Source organism: Ambystoma mexicanum, chromosome 4p (genome assembly GCF_040938575.1).
Source record: "Ambystoma mexicanum isolate Mex_15411 chromosome 4p, UKY_AmexF1_1, whole genome shotgun sequence".
Classification (NCBI taxonomy): domain Eukaryota; kingdom Metazoa; phylum Chordata; class Amphibia; order Caudata; family Ambystomatidae; genus Ambystoma; species Ambystoma mexicanum.
The window spans coordinates 277,845,224-277,869,407 of record NC_090927.1 but is presented as its reverse complement, the minus strand read 5'-3'; the positions used below and the strand labels follow the sequence as shown (position 1 = coordinate 277,869,407).

The window sequence follows — 24,184 nt, the reverse complement described above, 5'->3', positions numbered from 1 at the left end:
TAATTTGTCAGAGCACTGGTCAAAGACCACTTTTCATCAGCCTTTAACAACAATTGTAAGGGAGTTTCACAAGGCTCCTGATGCTCTCATCAAACGTGTCTCACGTTCCTCAAATCACTACACTGGTGACTTCCAAATCATACTGAAACTAGGGAATGAAGCTGGTGAACGATATAATATTCCGGTGGCCTAGTCAAAATGTATGACTGTGTGAACATCATTGACGTTAGACTTAGTTAAGCAAAGATGAAAATCCAAGTCTTCGTAACCGCAGCTCCTAATGCCATACTCATTTCCTGGCCTTAAATGATGGGTAGTAAGGCCAGTTGACTAAGCTAGATTTATAGGAGAAATATTTTACACCGACTTAACCTCCACCCCATAGATGAATGTAGCACTACATAATTAGCTTATTAGAAACATTCTCCGGTTTCCACAACTTCACCTTGATGTGGAAACAGTAAATTCAGTAATCCTCACGAGTGTTGGACTGGCCTATTGGGAACTCTGGAGATTTCCCAGAAGGCCTCGGCAAACTGGGCCTCTTTTGTGTTGCATTTCCAAATTTTCCCATAGGAAAAGGTTTGGATTTAGTGAACATATGTAATACGGGGCCACTTTGAAAAGTATTTCCAGGGCCTCGTTTGGTTCCCAGTCCACCCCTGATCCTAACACAGCTGGATTAAAGCAACAGTTTGTCGCTCGTCCGCTGAAAAAGAGACCAGCTAACTGTGGCCAATTCAAAATAGGGCGGTCACAATGATGATAGACCTCATAGTGTGTGCTCTTGTTTCTTCAGTGCCGCAGTTGTTACCCTGGCTCCAGTTTGACCCACACAGGGTTTTCAAGACGTTATTAAACGTCCACGTTGCCTATGGTTTGCAGGCCCCAAATAACTGTCCACCATATTCAACCGCTGTTACGAAAAGCTCTGCATTACTACCACCACAATATGACCTGCGGTGCCTACATGTTGCTTCCTCGCGGATCAAATCTTTGGAAATCCTTAAAACTGATGAGACTGCTAGTGCATTTTTTCAACAAGAATTTGCCAAAAGGTATAAGCCGCTAAATCATTATTCTTTTTAAATGCTGCATAGTATCCTCCAGCTTTGAAAGGGGACTGCATGCAACCTTCAATTACCCATATTAAGCCACCAACACTTGCCACTCTACCGTTTCTCCCTCCCCGCACCAATCCTTTTTCTGTTTTGCCCACTCAACATCCTTAAGTAACTCCTTTGCATGCGCACATTACAAATTACCAATAAAATAAAAAATCATCATACTCGCAATACATAAATAATAAATCAATCAATGATGCCTAATATAGAGAAACAGAGCAGAGTGTGTTGGTCTCTTGGGGAATATAAAAAGTCAATACCCGGCTACAGGATTAAACGAAGAAAGAACGGCAAAAGGCTCACTTATCGGGTATGTAGAAAAAGTACAAAGCAGTGAATAAACATTCAGAAATAGAAGGAGGTTGATGTTTCCCTAAACAGGTACAAATAATTAAGCAATGTGGCAAATATACTGTCGAATCAAGACCCTCCTTTTCACCTACTGTGACAATTCGACTTACCATTCAAAACGTGGTCCTTGCTCGTTGTGAAGATCCTGCTCAAAGACATCCTAAGTTTGACATCCGGATCCTGGTCGAGCACTGTCAGAATGTTCTGCCTGTTCAAAGCCGGCCATTCCATGGCCCCGTCGTTCTCACCGCTGCACAAATGGAAAGAAATGCCGGTGTAGCCATCATAGGTAGAATAGTTCTGGCCGTGGGGATACAAAGAGATCCCGTAAGCATAGCCTTCTGGGCTGTAAAAACAGGGGCTTTGTTTCAAATCACCTTTCGTAGAAGTGTTAAGGACTTGGCTGTAATTCCGAATGAGCCACACGGCACCGGGACATGCCGTTTCCGTGAGTGAGATATCATCAATTAAGATTTTGCCAGAAGAGCTGCCACTAGTTCCCCCTATTGCTTGGAAGACATAGCGGAACTTTGCGTTCACATTCAGGGTGACGTGGGCAATTTTCCACTCATGATCATTGTCGCCTAAGGAAAGAAATGAGTGAAGTGTTAGCATCATTTCAGATACACAGCCTAAGGTCAAGCAATTGAAGAGGTTGTTTGGTTTTTCAATGAAGACACTGTATATCAAGGATAATAAATCCCCAAACGTAACCGTTGCAGTACAAAATAGTAACAGGACCACATATTTGATCACATTAATATCGGTGGGTATGGGCTGCCAGTTGGCATCAGAATGGACTCAAAACAGCAAATTCCCACAAACCAGCTTCCTATCCTTTTCACTAAGAGCGAGTGTTCACAGATACCAAAGTATCAAATCATGATAACCCCCTACTCAAAAGAAGGCCGAATCACCATGTAGTTTATCAAAAAATATACATATTTTAATTTTTAGTATTTTCAACAACATATTATACTCAACAATCTTGTACTAAAAACAATTATACAACAACAACATTTGGAATTCATTTCTCTATTTGTATATGGCTTGTCTATCTGGACTAGGGATTCATATATCGAAACCCTTTCCGTGCCCCACTCGGGGGTCTGTGTGTTAACCCTCAATGATATTATTTATGCCCTTCCTAATTTACATGGGCAAGGAGAGTGTGCCAACACTGTGTTCATGTGTTTCTAGGACCAGCATAAGTCTCAATTGCTACAGAAATATATATACGGAATCATCCCCAATACATATTCTGCTGGTTCTGTCTTCAGGGCACTTGTATTTTCCAGTGTGTCACTTATAACATTGCGTGGTACCAGCCATGGTTCCAATAATTCTAAAGACACAAAAAAATTAAAAACATATAAACATTCTAAAAAAACATGGTAATGTAACTTAAAACATGACATTTCATACATTGGATCTGTATCAACTTCATCTCTATTTTCTAATACCAGTGAAAGGATATATTACATAGTAGTATCCTTGTACACCACTCAAATTTCATTTCTTTAACATACGGTCTCTTTGTATTTCGCATATCTATATCTTTCTCTGAACATTTGCATATATATCACTTATAGCCAATGTAATTGTTATATCAACATTCCTCAGAGTTTACATCCTTTTCTTTACCGTTATCATTGAATGTTATAAACCCCGGGTAACTTGTGATTCAAACTTCATCGTAATTTACCTAGAAATGGCCTCGTTTGCCAAAATGTTGGGCGGCCTGTATACTATATCCACCTCAGCGAGAGAGGTTCTTCTCTGTGTCACCAAAGTGGCTATTCTTGCTGTGTGAATTCGGCCTCAAGCCGTGTAATTCTAAGACAAAGAAAATACATTTCCCCAGGTTTAATCATTATCACTTAATGGGAATGGGACACTTCGTATTTTCTTTCACCCGCCTTACCAGTTTAGAGATTTTCAAGATTTATCTGGGTGTAACTAGCTCCACGCGGGAGAGTCCACTTTCTCACTGAGTTCTCGCTTTACGTGTGCCGGTAGTTTTAATGCCTGTTGGATCAGAAGGGGGAGAGGATTCAGAAACGCATGATCGTCCGTATCTTGCGACTCCCAAGCTTCTCTTTCATGGTTCTTACCTCGTCCAGGAAAAGCGTGCTCGCACTATTATGTCCGTCAGTGGGTACACCTGCAACGTCTCCAGTGCTGTGTGCCCGTAAGACTCCCTGTTCCAGTTTAAAGGCTAAACAGCGTCATGTCACGTGTGACGTGCACGTACGTGTGCGTGCAAGGTCACATGATTTGCGACTCTCTGCCATTTTGGACCGGGGAGCAAAATATGCCGTTTGTGCATCGGCCTCGGCACAACCCCATAAAGGATGGCAAAAACCGATTCCCAGAAAGGTCAAATCTGGTGGTATTTACTAAATACCTAGATGGAGTCTAATTGGCACATAATACCATAAACAACCATAAGTGATTTTGAATGGCGAGGAAAAAGGTTTTTATAACCCACTCACCCAAAGTAACTGCTGGCAATGGTGTGGGAGCCAAATATGCGCCCCAACACTGATGATTATATTATGTGCCCAACAAGGAAAATCATTGTATGGGTGCATCTAGCCCGGCGATCAAGGCGCATGAAATATTACCTTGGCACGGACCAATATATATGCCCATCATCATTTACGTTTTATACGTTGGGCATCTCTTCACCTCCATATATCCCATTGGCTATCAGCCTGTTATTTTTTAGAATGAATAAACAGAGCCCATTCAATGGAAATATTCAAACCAGCTTTGACCGTATCTAATGAATAAATCAATTTCTGTTCGGCCTGCCTGAGTTTGAGATCTCTATCTCCTCCTCTCGGTTGTGGGAGAATCACTTCAATAATGAACCAATGTATATCGTCCGCATTATGGTGAGCACCTTTAAAGTGTGCCACCAAAGGTTTTTCAGGAACCTGATTTTTTACACAGGACCTGTGTTCACAGATCCTCTGTCGTATCGGCCTTTTAGTTTTCCCGATGTACAAAAGGCCACATGGGCACCTTATTCCATATACCACCCATTTCGAGTTGCAGTTGGTGAAATTTCTAAGTTCCCACTTTCTACCTTTGAGATCTACATGTTTCATATTAGAAGTAAGTTTACATACTGAACAATTACTGCAGGCATAATGGCCCACTACTGGTGGTAGTTGCCATAGTGTCGACTGTATCGTCATCCCAGTCTCCTTGGATTTTTTATAGGTATGGACCAACTTATCTCTCAAATTTGGCATTCTGCGGAACGCGAAACGAGGCTTGTTGATGCTAAAATCCTCGGTATTGATGATGTTCCAATGTTTCAGTATACATCTGCGTAAGTCATTACTAATAGGGGAATATGTGGAAACACATGTTATCTTGTTTTCTGCAACTCGTATTTGTGGGACCAGACAATCCTGTCTCTGGATATTCTTCGCTCTTTTCATTGACCTGCGTACAATGTACGGAGGGTAACCTCTCGCATGAAGTCTGGCTGATAGGTCTTGGCTGTTGGCAACAAAGTCTTCTCTACGGGTACAATTTCTTCGAATCCGAAGAAATTGACCGAATGGTAGATTCTGTCGTAAAGACTGGGGAAGGAAACTCTCAAATGATAGTAAAGTGTTCTTGTCCGTGATTTTTCTAAACAGGGTGGTGCCGAACTTATTGTTTGTGTCTTTAAAGATCTCGAGATCTAGAAACGAGATCTTGTTCATATCTGAACTCATAGTGAACTTAATGCACTGTTCCTGTGTGTTAACCCAGCTGAGGAAGGATCTAAGCTCTTGAGAAGTGCCCCCCCACAGCATAAACACATCATCGATGTAGCAGACCCACAATTTCATGAGATGTTTGAAAGGATTATTCAGTGAATACACTGAATGTGTCTCTAAGTCGTCCATAAAAAGGTTGGCTAAATCGGGTGCAAAGGTGGAACCAATACTTGTCCCATGTTGTTGTAGATAGAAAGTGTTCTGTTCGAGGAAAAAGTTATTCGTGAGGGCCAATCTAATGCATTCTAAAATGAATGCTGATGGAACTGTTTTGTCCTCTCTTTGTTCTAGATATTTTTCCATAATATTTATACACTTCATTTGCGGGATACTAGTATATAATGCTTCCACATCAAGAGTAACTAGGATATCGTTGGTATCTACATTGACAGTGTCTAATACCTTAATCATTTGTGAGGTGTCCTGAATGTATGAACGCATAGTTCTTACAAAGGGTCTCAGGAAAAAATCTGAATAAACTGAAAGTGGTTCTAGAATTGAACCAATCCCTGCCACAATCGGACGGCCAGGGGGGTTTTCAGTGCACTTATGAATCTTTTGGGAGACAATAAAAAGCGGGTGTGATGGGATGCTGTTGTATCAAATAAGCTTTCTCATCCACGTCAATCCACCATTCGTTCTCTGCATGGATCATTAAGCTTTTCATCTCCTCTTGGATCCTAGGTGTAGGATCGCTTGGTAATGGTCTATAAAAAAACAATTTACTCAACTGTGCCTCCACTTCGGTTCGGTACTTCTCTACACCCCACAACACTACACCTCCACCCTTATCTGCTGGTTTTATCACACAATTACTGTTATCAGCTAAGTTTTTCATCGCCAGTCTCTCTTCTTTGGACAGATTATCTTTGTGCATGTTTTTTGTCTTGACCAGAGTTCTCATCTCTCTGATGATTTTATTTTCAAAACTGATTATCTCCGCAGAGACTATAGAAGATAAAGGGGTGAATGTGGACGGAGGTTTTAATCCTGTAGTGCTGCTTTCTCGTGGTTTTGAGTCGTCAGAGTCTTTGAAGAAATATTTTAGGCGAATAGTTCGAAAAAAAATTCGCATTTCGACTTCAGTTGTAAATAGATCTGCTTTATTCACAGGTACAAAAGAAAGGCCTTTACTTAGGACCCGGATTTCTGCTGGTGTAAGGATATGATTGCTTAAATTAAAGATAGGGATCACCATGTCGGTGGTCCCGGCTGCCATTGGCGTGTTCGCATCCCGTGGTTGCCTGGTTGGCGGTTCCTCCCTCGTCTGCCCCAGTTCTGAAAAGGGCCCCTCTGTGGGTTGCCTGTGTTAGCAGGCCCTGTACTTGACCCGTCATCACTGCTATTTGACGAGTTTGAAAAGGTGACAAACTTCCTAAATGGGCGTCTGTTGTTAAAGCCCTGGCTCTGACCTTGGTTCATATTGCTTTGTGTGAAGAACCCGGGAACTAGGTAAGGGTAAGTAATCTCTTCTTTATAATTTTGTACATCTTTTTTAAATTTCCATAATTTTTTGTCCATCGTGAAGGTCTTAAACTTCCCCATATCCTCTTCTATTTTCTCTAACAGTGTTTTTACATCAGGGATTACGGACTCATCTTGAATCTTTTTCTCTAAGGCTGCTAAATCTGATTTTTGTTTCTTAGCTTCTTCCTCTGCCGTGGATATCACCAGAATAATCCAATCCCGGGAACATTTATTCCCTACACCGCTAAAATTTGCCATAAATTTAGGATTGTCTAAAAAGACCCTGGGTATATTTTTTACCTGAAGGCCCTCTGGGATAATCCCTGCCTTCAGATATTCCACCATCAACTGGCCATGAGACTCTGTTCGAATTAGTTTTTTAACTTTTTGGGTCAAAAGATCCAAATCATTGGGATTAGCTGGTGTGGGATTGGTTGTTGCCAGTGTGGATTGTCCGAGGATCGACGGCAGTTCAAAAAAATTCTTGAATTCTTCATCCGTAAAGGAGACTATATTTACATTTTCCATTATGACAAACAAATTAGCTCTACCAACCAAAGGGTTGTCCTGTATCATCCGTCCTTATGAGCTACAGATAGTACTCTTTTTAGGGGCTGGGTGGGTGAGGACAGTTAAATATCAAAACAGCAAATTCCCACAAACCAGCTTCCTATCCTTTTCACTAAGAGCGAGTGTTCACAGATACCAAAGTATCAAATCATGATAACCCCCTACTCAAAAGAAGGCCGAATCACCATGTAGTTTATCAAAAAATATACATATTTTAATTTTTAGTATTTTCAACAACATATTATACTCAACAATCTTGTACTAAAAACAATTATACAACAACAACATTTGGAATTCATTTCTCTGTTTGTATATGGCTTGTCTATCTGGACTAGGGATTCATATATCGAAAACCCTTTCCGTGCTCCACTCGGGGGTCTGTGTGTTAACCCTCAATGATATTATTTATGCCCTTCCTAATTTACATGGGCAAGGAGAGTGTGCCAACACTGTGTTCATGTGTTTCTAGGACCAGCATAAGTCTCAATTGCTACAGAAATATATATACGGAATCATCCCCAATACATATTCTGCTGGTTCTGCCTTCAGGGCACTTGTATTTTCCAGTGTGTCACGTATAACATTGCGTGGTACCAGCCATGGTTCCAATAATTCTAAAGACACAAAAAAATTAAAAACATATAAACATTCTAAAAAAACATGGTAATGTAACTTAAAACATGACATTTCATACATTGGATCTGTATCAACTTCATCTCTATTTTCTAATACCAGTGAAAGGATATGTTACATAGTAGTATCCTTGTACACCACTCAAATTTCATTTCTTTAACATAAGTTTATTGTCTCCCAAAGATTCATAAGTGCACTGAAAACCCCCCTGGCCGTCCGATTGTGGCAGGGATTGGTTCAATTCTAGAACCACTTTCAGTTTATTCAGATTTTTTCCTGAGACCCTTTGTAAGAACTATGCGTTCATACATTCAGGACACCTCACAAATGATTAAGGTATTAGACACTGTCAATGTAGATACCAACGATATCCTAGTTACTCTTGATGTCGAAGCATTATATACGAGTATCCCGCAAATGAAGTGTATAAATATTATGGAAAAATATCTAGAACAAAGAGAGGACAAAACAGTTCCATCAGCATTCATTTTAGAATGCATTAGATTGGCCCTCAGGAATAACTTTTTCCTCGAACAGAACACTTTCTATCTACAACAACATGGGACAAGTATGGGTTCCACCTTTGCACCCGATTTAGCCAACCTTTTTATGGACGACTTAGAGACACATTCAGTGTATTCACTGAATAATCCTTTCAAACATCTCATGAAATTGTGGGTCCGCTACATCGATGATGTGTTTATGCTGTGGGGGGGCACTTCTCAAGAGCTTAGAATTCTTCATCCGTAAAGGAGACTATATTTACATTTTCCATTATGACAAACAAATTAGCTCTTCCAACCAAAGGGTTGTCCCAACCTCAGCTGGGTTAACACACAGGAACAGTGCATTAAGTTCACTATGAGTTCAGATATGAACAAGATCTCGTTTCTAGATCTCGAGATCTTTAAAGACACAAACAATAAGTTCGGCACCACCCTGTTTAGAAAAATCACGGACAAGAACACTTTACTATCATTTGAGAGTTTCCATCCCCAGTCTTTACGACAGAATCTACCATTCGGTCAATTTCTTCGGATTCGAAGAAATTGTACCCGTAGAGAAGACTTCGTTGCCAACAGCCAAGACCTATCAGCCAGACTTCATGCGAGAGGTTACCCTCCGTACATTGTACGCAGGTCAATGAAAAGAGCGAAGAATATCCAGAGACAGGATTGTCTGGTCCCACAAATACGAGTTGCAGAAAACAAGATAACATGTGTTTCCACATATTCCCCTATTAGTAATGACTTACGCAGATGTATACTGAAACATTGGAACATCATCAATACCGAGGATTTTAGCATCAACAAGCCTCGTTTCGCGTTCCGCAGAATGCCGAATTTGAGAGATAAGTTGGTCCATACCTATAAAAAATCCAAGGAGTCTGGGATGACGATACAGTCGACACTATGGCAACTACCACCAGTAGTGGGCCATTATGCCTGCGGTAATTGTTCAGTATGTAAACTTACTTCTAATATGAAACATGTAGATCTCAAAGGTAGAAAGTGGGAACTTAGAAATTTCACCAACTGCAACTCGAAATGGGTGGTATATGGAATAAGGTGCCCATGTGGCCTTTTGTACATCGGGAAAACTAAAAGGCCGATACGACAGAGGATCTGTGAACACAGGTCCTGTGTAAAAAATCAGGTTCACCATAAAGCGGACGATATACATTGGTTCATTATTGAAGTGATTCTCCCACAACCGAGAGGGGGAGATAGAGATCTCAAACTCAGGCAGGCCGAACAGAAATGGATTTATTCATTAGATACGGTCAAAGCTGGTTTGAATATTTCCATTGAATGGGCTCTGTTTATTCATTCTAAAAAATAACAGGCTGATAGCCAATGGGATATATGGAGGAGAAGAGATGCCCAACGTATAAAACGTAGAAATTTGATGATGGGCATATATATTGGTCCGTGCCAAGGTAATATTTCATGCACCTTGATCGCCGGGCTAGATGCACCCATACAATGATTTTCCTTGTTGGGCACATAATATAATCATCAGTGTTGGGGCCGCATATTTGGCTCCCACACCATTGCCAGCAGTTACTTTGGGTGAGTGGGTTATAAAAACCTTTTTCCTCGCCATTCAAAATCACTTATGGTTGTTTATGGTATTATGTGCCAATTAGACTCCATCTAGGTATTTAGTGAATACCACCAGATTTGACCTTTCTGGGAATCGGTTTTTGTCATCCTTTATGGGGTTGTGCAGAGGCCGATGCACAAACGGCATATTTTGCTCCCCGGTCCAAAATGGCAGAGAGTCGCAAATCATGTGACCTTGCACGCACACGTACGCGCACGTCACACGTGACATGATGCTGTTTACCCTTTAAACTGGAACAGGGATTCTTACGGGCACACAGCACTGGAGACGTTGCAGGTGTACCCACTGACGGACATAATAGTGCGAGCACGCTTTTCCCGGACGAGGTAAGAACCATGAAAGAGAAGCTTGGGAGTCGCAAGATACGGACGATCATGCGTTTCTGAATCCTCTCCCCCTTCTGATCCAACAGGCATTAAAACTACCGGCACACGTAAAGCGAGAACTCAGTGAGAAAGTGGACTCTCCCGCGTGGAGCTAGTTACACCCAGATAAATCTTGAAAATCTCTAAACTGGTAAGGCGGGTGAAAGAAAATACGAAGTGTCCCATTCCCATTAAGTGATAATGATTAAACCTGGGGAAATGTATTTTCTTTGTCTTAGAATTACACGGCTTGAGGCCGAATTCACTCAGCAAGAATAGCCACTTTGGTGACACAGAGAAGAACGTCTCTCGCTGAGGGTGGATATAGTATACAGACCGCCCAACATTTTGGCAAAACGAGGCCATTTCTAGGTAAATTACGATGAAGTTTGAATCACGAGTTACCCGGGGTTCATAACATTCAATGATAACGGTAAAGAAAAGGATGTAAACTCTGAGGAATGTTGATATAACAATTACATTGGCTATAAGTGATATATATGCAAATGTTCAGAGAAAGATATAGATATGCGAAATACAAAGAGACCGTATGTTAAAGAAATGAAATTTGAGTGGTGTACAAGGATACTACTATGTAACATATCCTTTCACTGGTATTAGAAAATAGAGATGAAGTTGATACAGATCCAATGTATGAAATGTCATGTTTTAAGTTACATTACCATGTTTTTTTAGAATGTTTATATGTTTTTTAATTTTTTTGTGTCTTTAGAATTATTGGAACCATGGCTGGTACCACGCAATGTTATACGTGACACACTGGAAAATACAAGAGCCCTGAAGACAGAACCAGCAGAATATGTATTGGGGATGATTCCGTATATATATTTCTGTAGCAATTGAGACTTATGCTGGTCCTAGAAACACATGAACACAGTGTTGGCACACTCTCCTTGCCCATGTAAATTAGGAAGGGCATAAATAATATCATTGAGGGTTAACACACAGACCCCCGAGTGGGGCACGGAAAGGGTTTTCGATATATGAATCCCTAGTCCAGATAGACAAGCCATATACAAACAGAGAAATGAATTCCAAATGTTGTTGTTGTATAATTGTTTTTAGTACAAGATTGTTGAGTATAATATGTTGTTGAAAATACTAAAAATTAAAATATGTATATTTTTTGATAAACTACATGGTGATTCGGCCTTCTTTTGAGTAGGGGGTTATCATGATTTGATACTTTGGTATCTGTGAACACTCGCTCTTAGTGAAAAGGATAGGAAGCTGGTTTGTGGGAATTTGCTGTTTTGAGTATTTAACTGTCCTCACCCACCCAGCCCCTAAAAAGAGGACTATCTGTAGCTCATAAGGACGGATCAGAATGGACTCAGACTGCTGCGAGTCAGTAGTTTAGTGAATCCCTTAGCCTTGGATCTATGGAAAATGCCAGCAGGCCACTTTTGCAGAGACGTGGTTTTTCATGCCCGGTTTTGGGATGCAGTCCATTTTTCTTGGTCCCTGCTCCACTGCCTAACCCTCATATTGTGCAGGGTACCCCTCCACAAGCCCTCCCTGTCGGCCCCTCCCACTCTCCCCCACCCCATCCTTCTGTTGTGCGGGGGACACCCCTACAACCTCCAATCTCCAACTAGGCCCTGCTCCTTCACACCTCCCGCTGAACCCGTCCCCTTTTTCCCTGTCACCGGGCCCTCCCAACATAAGAAACCTGATATCCCTCCACCACTGTTCCACTCCTTACCTCCACTCCTTACCTCCACTGCTCTGGATTCTGCTCTGTCACCCAACCATGCGCGAACAGCGCATGTGTCAATTCATGAAAGGCCTTGGTGCGTGCAAGCGGCCTGCCAAGGAAATGTCCTACCACAAAAAAGGGCTGTCCCTTAGCCTTCACTAATTGATAATCAGTGTTCCCTCCCCCCAATCACTGTGAAGTCACTCCCTATCTTCCCAATTTAGTATGTCCACACACATTGTCCCAAGCAATAATAACACCTCCCAAGATCTGTAAGGCTATTAGCACACAGTGGTAATAGTAATACATGTTTTCTAGTTTTTGTGGTGAAGTAAATTGTTACTTTAATAGTGAGTAAACAGGCAAACTTAAATATGTTTTTATTTTGTAATTTTTAATTAAAGTTGTCTTCAAAAGTTAAGCATTTAAATTGCAAACTTGGTTATAATAGAGCTGGTTTAACATGAGTATGCATTAAGAGCCATGTAAAAGTAAACCATTGTAATATAAGAAATTGAATGCATTTTCCAATCTTTTAGCTTTCTCTTTGTTCTGTTAAAAAGGATGTTGCAGCAATGCTCCTCCCAGAGAGGAAGTGACTTGAAATAAATTTTTACTGGAAATTGTCTTATTGTTTCCCCATTTGCTTTTGAAGACAGAATGTTCAGAATGCAGTCAATACCAGTAGTTATTGATTGCACTTTAAACATTCTGATTGGCTGAGAGGAGGTCAATAACGATCTCCATGTGCTAATAGTGTAAATTATTAAGCAATCTATCCACCAATCAAAACGGCACATTGCAAGGAAGCAATGACAGCCACTATAAGTTAAGTAGGTGTGTTGACATTTCCATTGCAATAACAAATAGGCAGAAAATCCACATCTATTTGAAAAATATTACCAGTATCTGTCAGCGCTCAATAAGTTAAAAAGGCATTGATGACCATTATTCCTGAAAGCACACAAAAAAGTATTTCCAGTTAAACATAAGGGTTTAGAAATGTAATATTGAGGGTGAGCATAGCTTGCATATCAGCTGTACGTGTTTACAAGATAGAATGCTCAAATAATTGAATGAAAAATATAGAAAATGAGTACCTGCCAAGGGCTTACCTGCCTGACAAGGCTCCGATGATGCAGCGTCCCGGAGTTCTTTCCAGCGAGTGGCCGCCGTGAAAAGGGAGAAGGGACTACATGGGGGCCATTTTGTTTGTTTACTTTGTTTTCCCTTTCATCTTAATGGCTGCCTTGGAAAGAGAGTAGTCCCTTGTTCCCAATCCCTGGCGGACATTTGGTTTTGCTTTTTTTCTCGAGTCAAGAAACGGTTGCAGTGCCGTTTCTCAACTCGAGAACAATTGCTCTTAGTATCCCAGTGAGACGTGCCGGGGTACTAAAGGCAATATAACCATCAGAGGGGGGTACCAGTCGGGTAATGCCCCCCTCCTCAGGTTTTATTACCTAAGAAAACAATCTTGAATTTGAATTTGAAAATGCGCAATTGGATTCAGAGGTTGTATAAAAGGGAAAGAGTGGTGAGGCAACTAGGAACAGTATTGTCATGTGGGTCGTAGGCAGTATGTTTTAAAGAAATTGGGTAAACAAAAGCTACAGGCTGTGGTATGCTGGGTAAAGGATAGGTGGAGAATGGGTTTAAAGACACTTACATGCCAGTTTATTGTCGAGTTTTGAAACCATTTTCAAACCATTCATTAATACATTTCTGATGTGTTTCATTAATTTTTACTTTTAACATATTCTCATAAAACCGCTGGCACATAGAGAAGTTGAGAGTAGGTGTATGGTTACTTCCTCTTTGGCCTCGCATTTTCCTACAGGATGACTAGATATCGGGCACCACTTCTATTTCAATCTCTATTTCTATGTTTTATTTATTTCGGTTTATAAAGCGCACCTATCACCTAACAGGCCTCTTGGTGATACTAATGCACTAAGTGGTGACATAGAAACTGAGTATAGTTGGGGAAAACGGTCTTGAATTCTTACGTCAAAGATAACGGATTCAGATGGCGTGTTTTTCCGGTGGTTGACCATACCAAAGTTTCTGAGTCCATCTTTCTGATGTTGGCCATTTCAAATTTAATCGTTTTTTTGAAAATGGGAAACTTTGGATTGGAGGCTTTTGTCAGAGCTGTGTTTGTATAGTTTGTTCCATAAGAATATGGATCACAGTGTGTCTAAGGACTCGTGAACCAAGCACTGTGCTCTGTAGTTTATGTAGTTTAGGACTGGCAACTAACTACCCTGATATGGCCCTGTGCTGTTATATCATCAAGGAGTGCCGGCCAGAATCTACACACGCATCCATGCACACTGCATGCTCACACGGGGTTCCTTGAGACAGGTAAGACCTGTTGGGCTTAACAATTATTCATCAGAGAACCCTTTTGAAATGGCTGCCTCGTGTCCCTCGACTGCCACACCGGCTGAGTGCCCAGCCGATTGCCCATCTCCACCTACAGCCACCCAACATGTGTTTCCTTCTCCAGGGAGCCGGCAGGTGATGCCGGCTCCCTACAAAGTCCCACTGCTAAGGATTATGGTCTCTTCCCCTGTCAGGCCATGAAAATGTGCCAGAAAGATCTGCCTTTCATGCATGTGATCATTTGCCCTTCAGGTGCAAAAAGTATGCTCTCTTTGTCTTCTAACCTCCCACGCCCTAGGTGGTCCCCCCTTTCAGATTCCTCCGGCAGTGCGCTGTCCCGTTCGGACTATGCATAACTAACGTGCCCCCCCATTTCAAACAGGCCCAATCATTGAGACATGGCCTCAAAGAATCTTGTGCGGCTTAATAGTGAATTGCACAGGCAACACCAGGCGAGCACGCCTCAATTCATGCACCACGCATCCTCCGTTAGCTCAAGCCAGTCCATTTACTATTTTGTTCAGCAATGAGCACCGACGGGCGCATACAAATTCAATAGCTCACACCCCTCTCCCCCTGCCAACTCCTAACGGGGCTCCTCAGCTGACACTGGTGGTAACCGCATGCCCATATTTGCCTACCGTGACACCCATCACCTTGACCCCTGACTTAGCCACCTCCGAAACTCCTACACCTCACCCACAGAGTGGCACTGTGGCATCCCAATCAACAATCAAGCTTTAACCTGCACACCAATGCCAATTTGCAAAGACTTTCCTCACAAGCATTAGTGACTTGATGCCTAGACCTACCTCGACCACCATTTGCTGCCCCAATTTACGTAATGTGTCTAGCACACCTAGGAGCTGCGTCGCAAATGATGACATACCTATCGCCACCCTAGTGGCTCCCCAATTATGTATGGCAGCTGCACTGTAATCATGTACTATCTCTAACCCTGTACGGGTCTCCTCACCCCTACACAGAAATTGCAGCAAGACTGACACTTCCACTCTTACCCACACACAGTAACCCCTAACAAACCCCACAGTTAAATCCTTAAAGGGATCTCTAGTCAATGCTAGGTCGATACTTGACATCTCAGCCCTAATTCACCTCTAATAACATTGATCAATTAGTCATCTCAGAAACGTGGTTCACTCTGCATCGGGCCCGGCCCTATCCATAGCTATACCACTCAAATATACCATCTACCATAAAGACAGAGCAGAGTCTAGAGTTGGAGGGGTTGCCCTCATAGCAAGAGATTCTCTCCCCATCAGAGAAATCCATAACTCCACCATTTCGTCAGGAGAACTACTGACCACAACTTTAAGTCTTACACACACCTCTGCGATAGCTATTCACCTGGTCTATCGGGCAGCAGGCCCACTGCTTTCCTTTAAAGAGGATATCCTGCAGCTCCGCTCTAACTCCAAACCTTCATCCAAGAACATACTCCTTGGTGACCTCAACTTAGGTCTGATGGACGAGACAGACACAAGATGCATCTTCACTAGCCAGTTCCCTTAAGAGGCTAGTCTTCTCACAACGCATCCTTAGTCCCACGCACTCCAAAGGCTGAATCCTGGACTGGCTTGCTGACCTGAACTCTAAGGTCGAAGTCACCTTCAATCTGCCCTGGACTGATCACAATATTATCGCATTTTCCATACCAGCCTCTAATCTCCCACCTCCTATGGCACTGCCCTTGCCTCCTACACTAATGCGAAGCTCTCACAACATAACAAAACCTGCATCTTGCCACGGCTGGTCGAGCTTTCCCCTTCACAGTCACTTGCTAGTGACCCTGCCTCTCAGGTAGACACGTATAACTTAACCCTCTCACGGGCTTTCAACATTGTGGCTCCCCTCACCGAACGTAAAGCCAGACCTGCTTTGCACCTCAATGCCGGTTTTCTGCCGACATCAAAGCTCTCGGCCTGAGAAAACCGTGAGGCTGAAACCAAATGGAGGAACAATCCTTCGGAATCTAATAAAAGCCAGATTCACGTCCTTAGCGGGGGAACACAAACAGGTGATACGCTAATTAAAAAGCACTGCCTACAATAAGAGAGTCGCTAATGCAAAATCTAGCTCCCGTTAGCTCGTCGCGATCCTGCGCGAGCTTGAATCTCCTCCGCCACTGAGCTTCCGGCACTCACAACAAATTGTACCTCTATTTAACTTCAAACCAGTCTCTGAAACTGAGGTTTTTCAGATCATCAAAGGCCTTAAGCCTATTGCCAAGGGGACGTCTGCCAAGCCCCTGTCACCAAGGACTGTTGCCGAACCTCTTGCACCCTTCATTACAACCCTTATCAATGCCTCATTCACCACATGCTCAGTGCCAACCAGCCTAAAGGATGCATGGGTCTTTCCTCTGTTGAAGAAACCAACACTAGACCTAGCCATCCCAACAAACTACTGCCCAATCACCACCGCCCCTTCCTCCTCAAATTCTAGGCTTGTGTGGCATACCTACAAATCCAGCTATACCTACAATCCAGCAACCTCATAGGTCTGCACCAATCTGGCTTCTGGACAGGCTATGGCACTGAATCTGCATTGCTGGATCTAAAAAACCAATTGTATGAGATCAAGGATGCCAGCAATTCAGCTCTCCTCCTTCTGCTTGACTTGTCAGCAGCCTTTGATCTCGTTGACCACCAAACCCTGTGTCAACACCTAGCCTCGGCAGCTCACTTCTCTGCTGAAGCTATCTCCTGGATCTCCTCCTTTCTGTCTGGCAGATCCATGAGTGTCTTCTCAGCCAATGCCTCGGCCCCCTGCACCCTTCACCTGGAGCGTCCCCCAAGGCTCGTGTGTCTCCCCCATCCTATGTAACATTTTTACCAAACCCCTATTCGACCTCTTAGATGTCTTGGGCATATACTACACCAACTACAAGGATGACACACAGATCCTCCTCCCTCTCACCGAAAACTATTCTACTGACTCCAACACCCTGCATTTTGTCTTCCAAACCATCAAGTCCTGGATGGTCTCCTACCTTCTCTGCCTCAATGACGACAAGACCGAAATTCTGGTCAGCTTGCAAGCTTTACTCAGCAAACTTGATTGTGCCTACAACTCCTTCACCATCGGTGGCAACACCAACCTAGTGATGGTAATACCCTGGGTGTTTACCTAGATGCCACCCTGTCCCTTAAAAGACAGGTCAGCGCTATTGCATCCTCTGCTGCACACACTACCAAGTTAATTAATTCCTGCAGACCCTTTCTGTCCACTGACAGCTTCCTCACAATTGCCCATGCACTCATTGGTTCTAGACTGGATTATTGCAATGTTTTAATGCGCAGGTAACTCCACTCAGAACATTACCAAACTCCAAATCATTCAGATCAATGCACTTAGGGGTACGCTAAACATCCCCAGGCGTGAGCACATCTCAGTCGCTAGAAAAAGTGCGCACTGGCTACCGATTCATGAGTGCAATATCTTCAAAGCCTTAGCCATCACCCACAAATGCCTCTCGAACACTGCCCCTAGGTAACTCTCTCAAAAACTCAATAAAGCGCAATCATCAAGGCCCACCCGCTTCTCTTATACCTAACGACTGACCACCCCAAAATTCAGACTAGAAACTTCCGGGGGGATGAGCTTCTAAGAACTAGAACTCTCTACCCCTGAAACTAAGATCAGAACAATCATACTGGGCCTTCCGAAAACAACTTAAGACTCAGCTTTTCTCCCAAGGCCCGACACTTGGCTGAGCTACTTAACAATGTCTATGAACTCAAATTTATATTGATTTGCTTGCTGTGCTAATCCTGTAACCAGCACCTCGATGCCTCTGGGCTTAGAGCGCTTAACAAATGTAAAAATAAATAAAATAAATAAATTCAGTCCTCGTAAAGCTAAGGAGATTTGCTAATGTCTCTTCATTAGACAACATGCCTCTGCCTTCTAGAGTCTTCTGGAGTCTCTCGATCGTATTGATGGACTGTTTTTCAGGGGCCACAAATAGGAAAGTATATGATGTAACAAGATAGCAGAACATAAGAAATTATGTAAACTTAACATGTCTGCAGAACCAAGGGCATTTGGAATTTCTAATTTAATCTATCTTTACACTCAGATTTATTTACCAGAGTTTTTGTTTGTGAAAAATATCCCATACAGGATGGGCTGAAAGCAGGGCCCCAATTGTTTGTCAGCTCCCTTAGTGCCTGGATTTCTGTTTTTCGTTTTTATCCAATCAGTTTAAATCCATTATGGAAAATCCAGCAGTGATGAAAGTTTTAAAGTTTTTGGCTGAAGTCTTCAGAACCCCATCCAAAGAGAAGGAGCTGGGTGTTATCGGCTTATGTACATACACAGAGACGGTGGGGGTTAAAGAAGACGGCCAAAGGTGCAACATTAAGGTCATACAGTAGCAGAGAAACAGCAGTGCCCTTTGGTACTTTGCAAAACAGAGACATAAAAAACATTTCATATAGTGGAAGTGCCACAATATCCTAGAGATGATCAAATCCATTCCAGACGGTTCTCTTATATGCTTGTCTGATACAGGTAATCCAGGAGTAGTCTGTGATGGACAATATTGAACATTGCAGACCGGCCAAGCATTATCAGGGTCTCCTGCTGTTGGTATTGTCCCTAATATCTTTCATTTCCCTGGGCAGGATTCACTCGATCACAATGCCAGGAAAGACCCCTGCCTCAAAGACATGTAAAAGATAATTTTTTTCTACATTATCTTAGATTTGTGCCTGCAGCTGCTCTCTCCATTGTTATACTCTATTAGAGAAACAGAAGATGGGCCTGAAGTTAGCTGCTACGAGCAGTCAAGGCATGGTTTCTTTAGGGGAGGCCTTGCTATTGTGTTATTTAGGTCATTCAGTGATAGATGAATTTATTATAAAATGAAAAGCTTGTATTACTATGGGCACCCTATGATTTAGAGTTATTACTGGGCATATGTCTGAAGGGCACCCAGATGTTTAACTCCTCGTGACCAGTTGCACATAAAAAATGTCACTGGGCAGGAGCACAGAGGAAATAGCTTTCAGGCCAATTCGTCTAGATTTCTCGTGGGTCATCTCATCACAGAGACCTTGAACCATGTAATGGAACTTTGCAGCCTAACTACTGCGGTCATCCTTTAAAGGAATATCTCAAAGCCAACATTATACCTTTGGGCTTGAGAATCCACATGGCTCCTGTCCTGTTTCTGGAATACGGGTATAAGGTTGCTTTTTCAAAAATTGCAACAAAATGCAGTCGCAACCTCAGGTTGCACTCAATCAATACTACATCTAAACTGGCCAACAAAATTACCCAGAAACTAGAACTGCATGACCGTGCCTTCGCCAACAGCATGATCATTGTGGACGCTGCAGGAAAGCTCACAGCCATCAATCGAGACGTTGATGATTTTAAGAACTTTAACCTTCACAAAGAATTGCCTAAACTCAATTGAGACACTGCAAATCTTTCAAGAGAGACAGTATATACATACATATTGCCAGATTACCATCCTCCCACATATAATCGTACATTTTACTGACCCCTGGAGAGTAATAAATGTTACATTTTCCAACACTTCAAGCTCTTCCAACGAAGAACCAACTAGTTCAAAACTTTCAAGACTAGCCTGAAACATCAACTGGGCCTTCTTCAGGGCGAGGGCAATAGCGGGGCCGATGCCCACCCTTTCGGGGACAAAGGAACAACCAGAATCAGGGGGACCAGAGCATGTTCAACACAAGGCACCCCAATTACCCGAGATAGATTTACCAATCTTCAATGTATCATCCACGTGTCTGACAGAACCTCAATTAGACTTCTTAATGAAAGGATTATGTTGTGTACCTTCCCACAGTGTCTCAAAAGACAAAGTGGAGATAGAGATACATGTTTTATTTTCAGGAGGGTTACATTAGCTGCCTACTTTATGACTAAACCAGATCAGAGGAATTGGCTAATACAAAATTCAGACCACTGAGTACTTTTACTCAATCAGACTCTGAGATTCCGCCGGAGATTGAAGCTTTTGAGAACATGGTCCTCAGAGATTTACCTCAATCACTTTCTGACTTTCCTGCCCTCCAAGCAAAAAATATATCTCCAAGGGGACTTGTTACGCTCACCTGGCTCCCACAGGGGTGTTGAGCGGAACTGGACAGCCACGGTCTCCACCAACATGATGCGTAGTGCAGAGATGACTGACTGGACTGGCCCACCTAGCTTCGTCTGCTTGACCCGTAGAAGTAGTCTCCTAAAGACGGGTAAAGGGAATTAGCCACCCGTGGATTTAAGTATTAACACCTCACTGCGTCCCCACTTATAACTTCTGACATTCCCTTTCACAAAGCTCACCTTATAGTTTTGTATGATGAGCTCTCCATCCTGCGAAGAATGCAGGGGCGCGTTGATGGCCAGTTACTTCACTGGCTTGAGGATATTGGAAGAGTTCTGGACAAATCTCGGCTCCAAATCTCCGGGCGAAAGGCCGTAAGTATATAGTTCTAATGAGTTCAAAATGTCTGATTAATCACTCTTGTCCAATTCCTTGTTTCTTTTGCAACTTAGAACCAAAAGATGATCGTCTTGTGGCAGCTGAAAGCGTTCAGGTCTGTGTTTTGTAACACTGTCCAGTAAATGATGCCAAGGTTTAACTCGCTGCTTTCTCTTTTCTTGCAGGTGCAGCGTAGGAAGATTTGGCGTGCTGGTGGATAATACCTCCTGCGGTAAAATCAGGTAGGCATATGGTGGCAAGAGATTGTCCTTGTTTGTTAGCTTGGCTCACCTTGTTGTTTTCTTGTCCCCCTTAGGCACTGGAATGCGGCCATAGGAAAGCCGAGACAGACCAGAAATTATTGAACCTGGAACAAAAAATTATTTTTAAATTGCAAAGTAATGTTCTGGGGCTCAATGAGAGTATTGATTGGCATCTGGTCAGCCAAACATAAATGTTTTCTGCTATCTGACTATTGTTTGCAATTTTGGCTGTGTTTTGAATTTTTTTGAATTTTCCTTATTTTGTGCCATCTATATTTGCAAAAATTTGCATATGTCTGTTGCTTGATTTTTGCAATGCTGTGTCGATTTCTTTTGAATGGTTTTGTGCCCCCCAGTGCACTTTCTTCTCAACACTGCTTCCCCTTGTTGTTGGGTGGTTTGATGCAAAGATGGCCGCTAGTTTTTTCTTACCGGCTAGTACCTAACTGAAGAGTGTAGTCCTTCCTTAGTGTTCACTAGGAAGATTGCATATAAAAGATGGCCGCTGTATTTTCTTGCCGGCGAGTATTTAATCGAAAAGTATAGTCCTTTCTTAGTGTTTACTAGGAAGTGGTGAGCGTTTTGCTGCACTTGGTGAAAACACATGCTGGTGCTGCACGGTCTTCTTTCAAACCCCGCGAGTCATTAGCGAGGAGTTTGTTTCTCCTAATCTAGAGGTGAGCATGTTGTTCTTGAACTTTAGTAGCTACATTACTTTTAGTGATGTTGGTGGCTATTATCCCTTTTCCGCAGTTTTTGACTTACTGAACGTTGAGGTGTTGTGTACTATCTCTCACTACTTGGTCACGTTCAGCATGTTTTTACACATTTAATGGCTGTGAAGACCGCTGGTGTATGGCACTACTGTTTGGAAGCATGAGCTCTAATGCACGACCTAGGCTGGGCTTGAAATGGTTTCTTTTCTTCCCTTTTTTTACACATTTGGGAGCCGTGGTGTATCAGTGCATTTTAATGCTCTTTGAGATGGTTGGTGACCGCCCTTCTTATATTACAGATTGGTTCTGCGTCCACTTTTGTAATCATCTGCAGACTTGGTTGTCATTACAAGGGATTTCCTCCCCTTGCCCCACGTTGTGGGTGGCTTCACTTGCGTGAAGGTAATTTTTATTTAATATATCCTGAGCAATTCATGACTGTTGTCCTGTAGTGATCTGTGGCTCATTGGTAGTGTGATGTGTCCTTTCTAGGTGTGACGATATTTTCAGCGAATTGAGACGCGTTTTGAAGTATCTTGGTTTTTCGATGAAGAAAAATTAGCCTATCTTTCATTTACAGACGTGCGTTGAAGATTCACCACATTAAGGTAAATCTAATTGGTTTAATTTCTAAACCTTTTTGTGGAATTGTTCTCTTGACTGAGTCAACTCCACTTTTACATTTGGTAATACCCCCTCCCCTGGGGATCTGATTAGTTTCCTCTGTTTCTCTTCTTTGCAGGCTGGTTGCCTGAAACTACCCATTCAACACGGTGTTGAGAAGAATAGTGGATGTTTTAAAGGTTCCCCTGAAGAATGTTCGCCCGAAAGGGGCTTTAATGAACAGAAACATGTTGGGATTATATGTTGTTTTAGTGACACATTTAGGTTTTTTCTATGTACTGTGATATGTGATTTCGTCTGTGTCCATTTGTAAGTGGTTTATTTGAAATTTAGCTTTTTAGATTTTGTAGGTTTTAGTGGTAGTTTTGTACACTGTGTTAGGTGTGGGTAGTATCTTATGTTTTAATTTAAATATTCTCTATTAAACAAAAATGTTTTTTGAAATTTGGAATGTTGCACGCAGTCTATGTTGTCAAGACCTGTAGTGCCGGAGAATCTGTCAGAGGTGTCTAATCGTTGGGGGAGAAGGAGGGGTGGAAGTAGAGAAAGTTTACCATCTTATCCTTCTTTTATAATATAATGCAGAATAACGCGAAGCATGTGCTGCTCTTCGGGCGTGGTTTAAATAGCCTTCAAAGTAGTCCCAGGTAAGTATTCCTCCACAGCCACACCCGAGTAACAAAATAGTCCCTAAGATAAAATAGTCCCTTCAAGCCTCACATGGGCTTGGATGTTTGGATCCCTTGCAGCATGGTCTGCATCAAGCAAGTGTTAACATATGAGCCTGGCACCTATGGCGCCAGGACTGATGTCCCATATGTGCCTGGCGCCATAGGCGCCAGGACTGTACCCAGATAGTCCCTAACAGGGGTTGCTGGGTTTGCTCCAGGTAACATGATGCCTGCTTCCGGGGTTGATGGACTTGGTCTGGATGCCCGGGGGTAGGCATCATGACAGCACTGCCCCCAAGCCCCCTCCTAAAGTCGTTCCTCCCCTTGGCCTTGGTTTGTCTGGGAAGTTCCGGCGGAATCTTCTCACCAACCTAGGTGCATGAACATGGTCACTAGGTTCCCTTGACCGTTCTTGTGGTCCGTAACCTTTCCAGTCGATTAAATAAAAAAGTCTTGACTTAACCATTTTGGAGTCCAGGATACTTTTCACTTCAAATTCGTGTTCCCCGTCTATAAGGACGGGGTCAGGTGGCTTGGTTAGTCTTGTCCCAGGTTGTACTGGCTTCAGAAGTGACACATAGAAGACGGGGTGAATTCTCATACTAGCAGGTAATTCCAATTTGACGGCCACCGGGTTGATAATGGCCTTAATAAGGTATGGTCCCAAATATCTAGGGTTAAAGGTCCGCTTTCCTTTTAGAGGTATGTGTATTGTGGCCAACCAAACTTGATCCCCAATTTGGTATTGTGGAGCATCACTTCGATGCTGATCAGCGTTTTTCTTGTACTTTTCTTTCGCATGTTTCAAATGTTCAGTTGCTTCCTTAAAGGCTTGTGTAATAGTAGCGTGCAGATGGTTCACTGCAGGCATTTCTAAGTGTTGAGGCGAGTCAAGTTCTGAG

General features: G+C 42.6%; 1 protein-coding gene across 1 annotated transcript in view; it reads right to left on the bottom strand.

Moving 5' to 3' along the window:
- The window catches only part of LOC138452821 (meprin A subunit alpha-like), a 222,283-nt gene that overhangs the window by 64,150 nt on the left and 133,949 nt on the right, over window positions 1–24,184 (bottom strand). Inside the window, exon 10 of the mRNA XM_069605162.1 lies at window positions 1,586–2,059. Coding sequence (XP_069461263.1) covers window positions 1,586–2,059 — 474 coding nt within the window. The remainder of the gene's footprint in view (window positions 1–1,585; window positions 2,060–24,184) is intronic.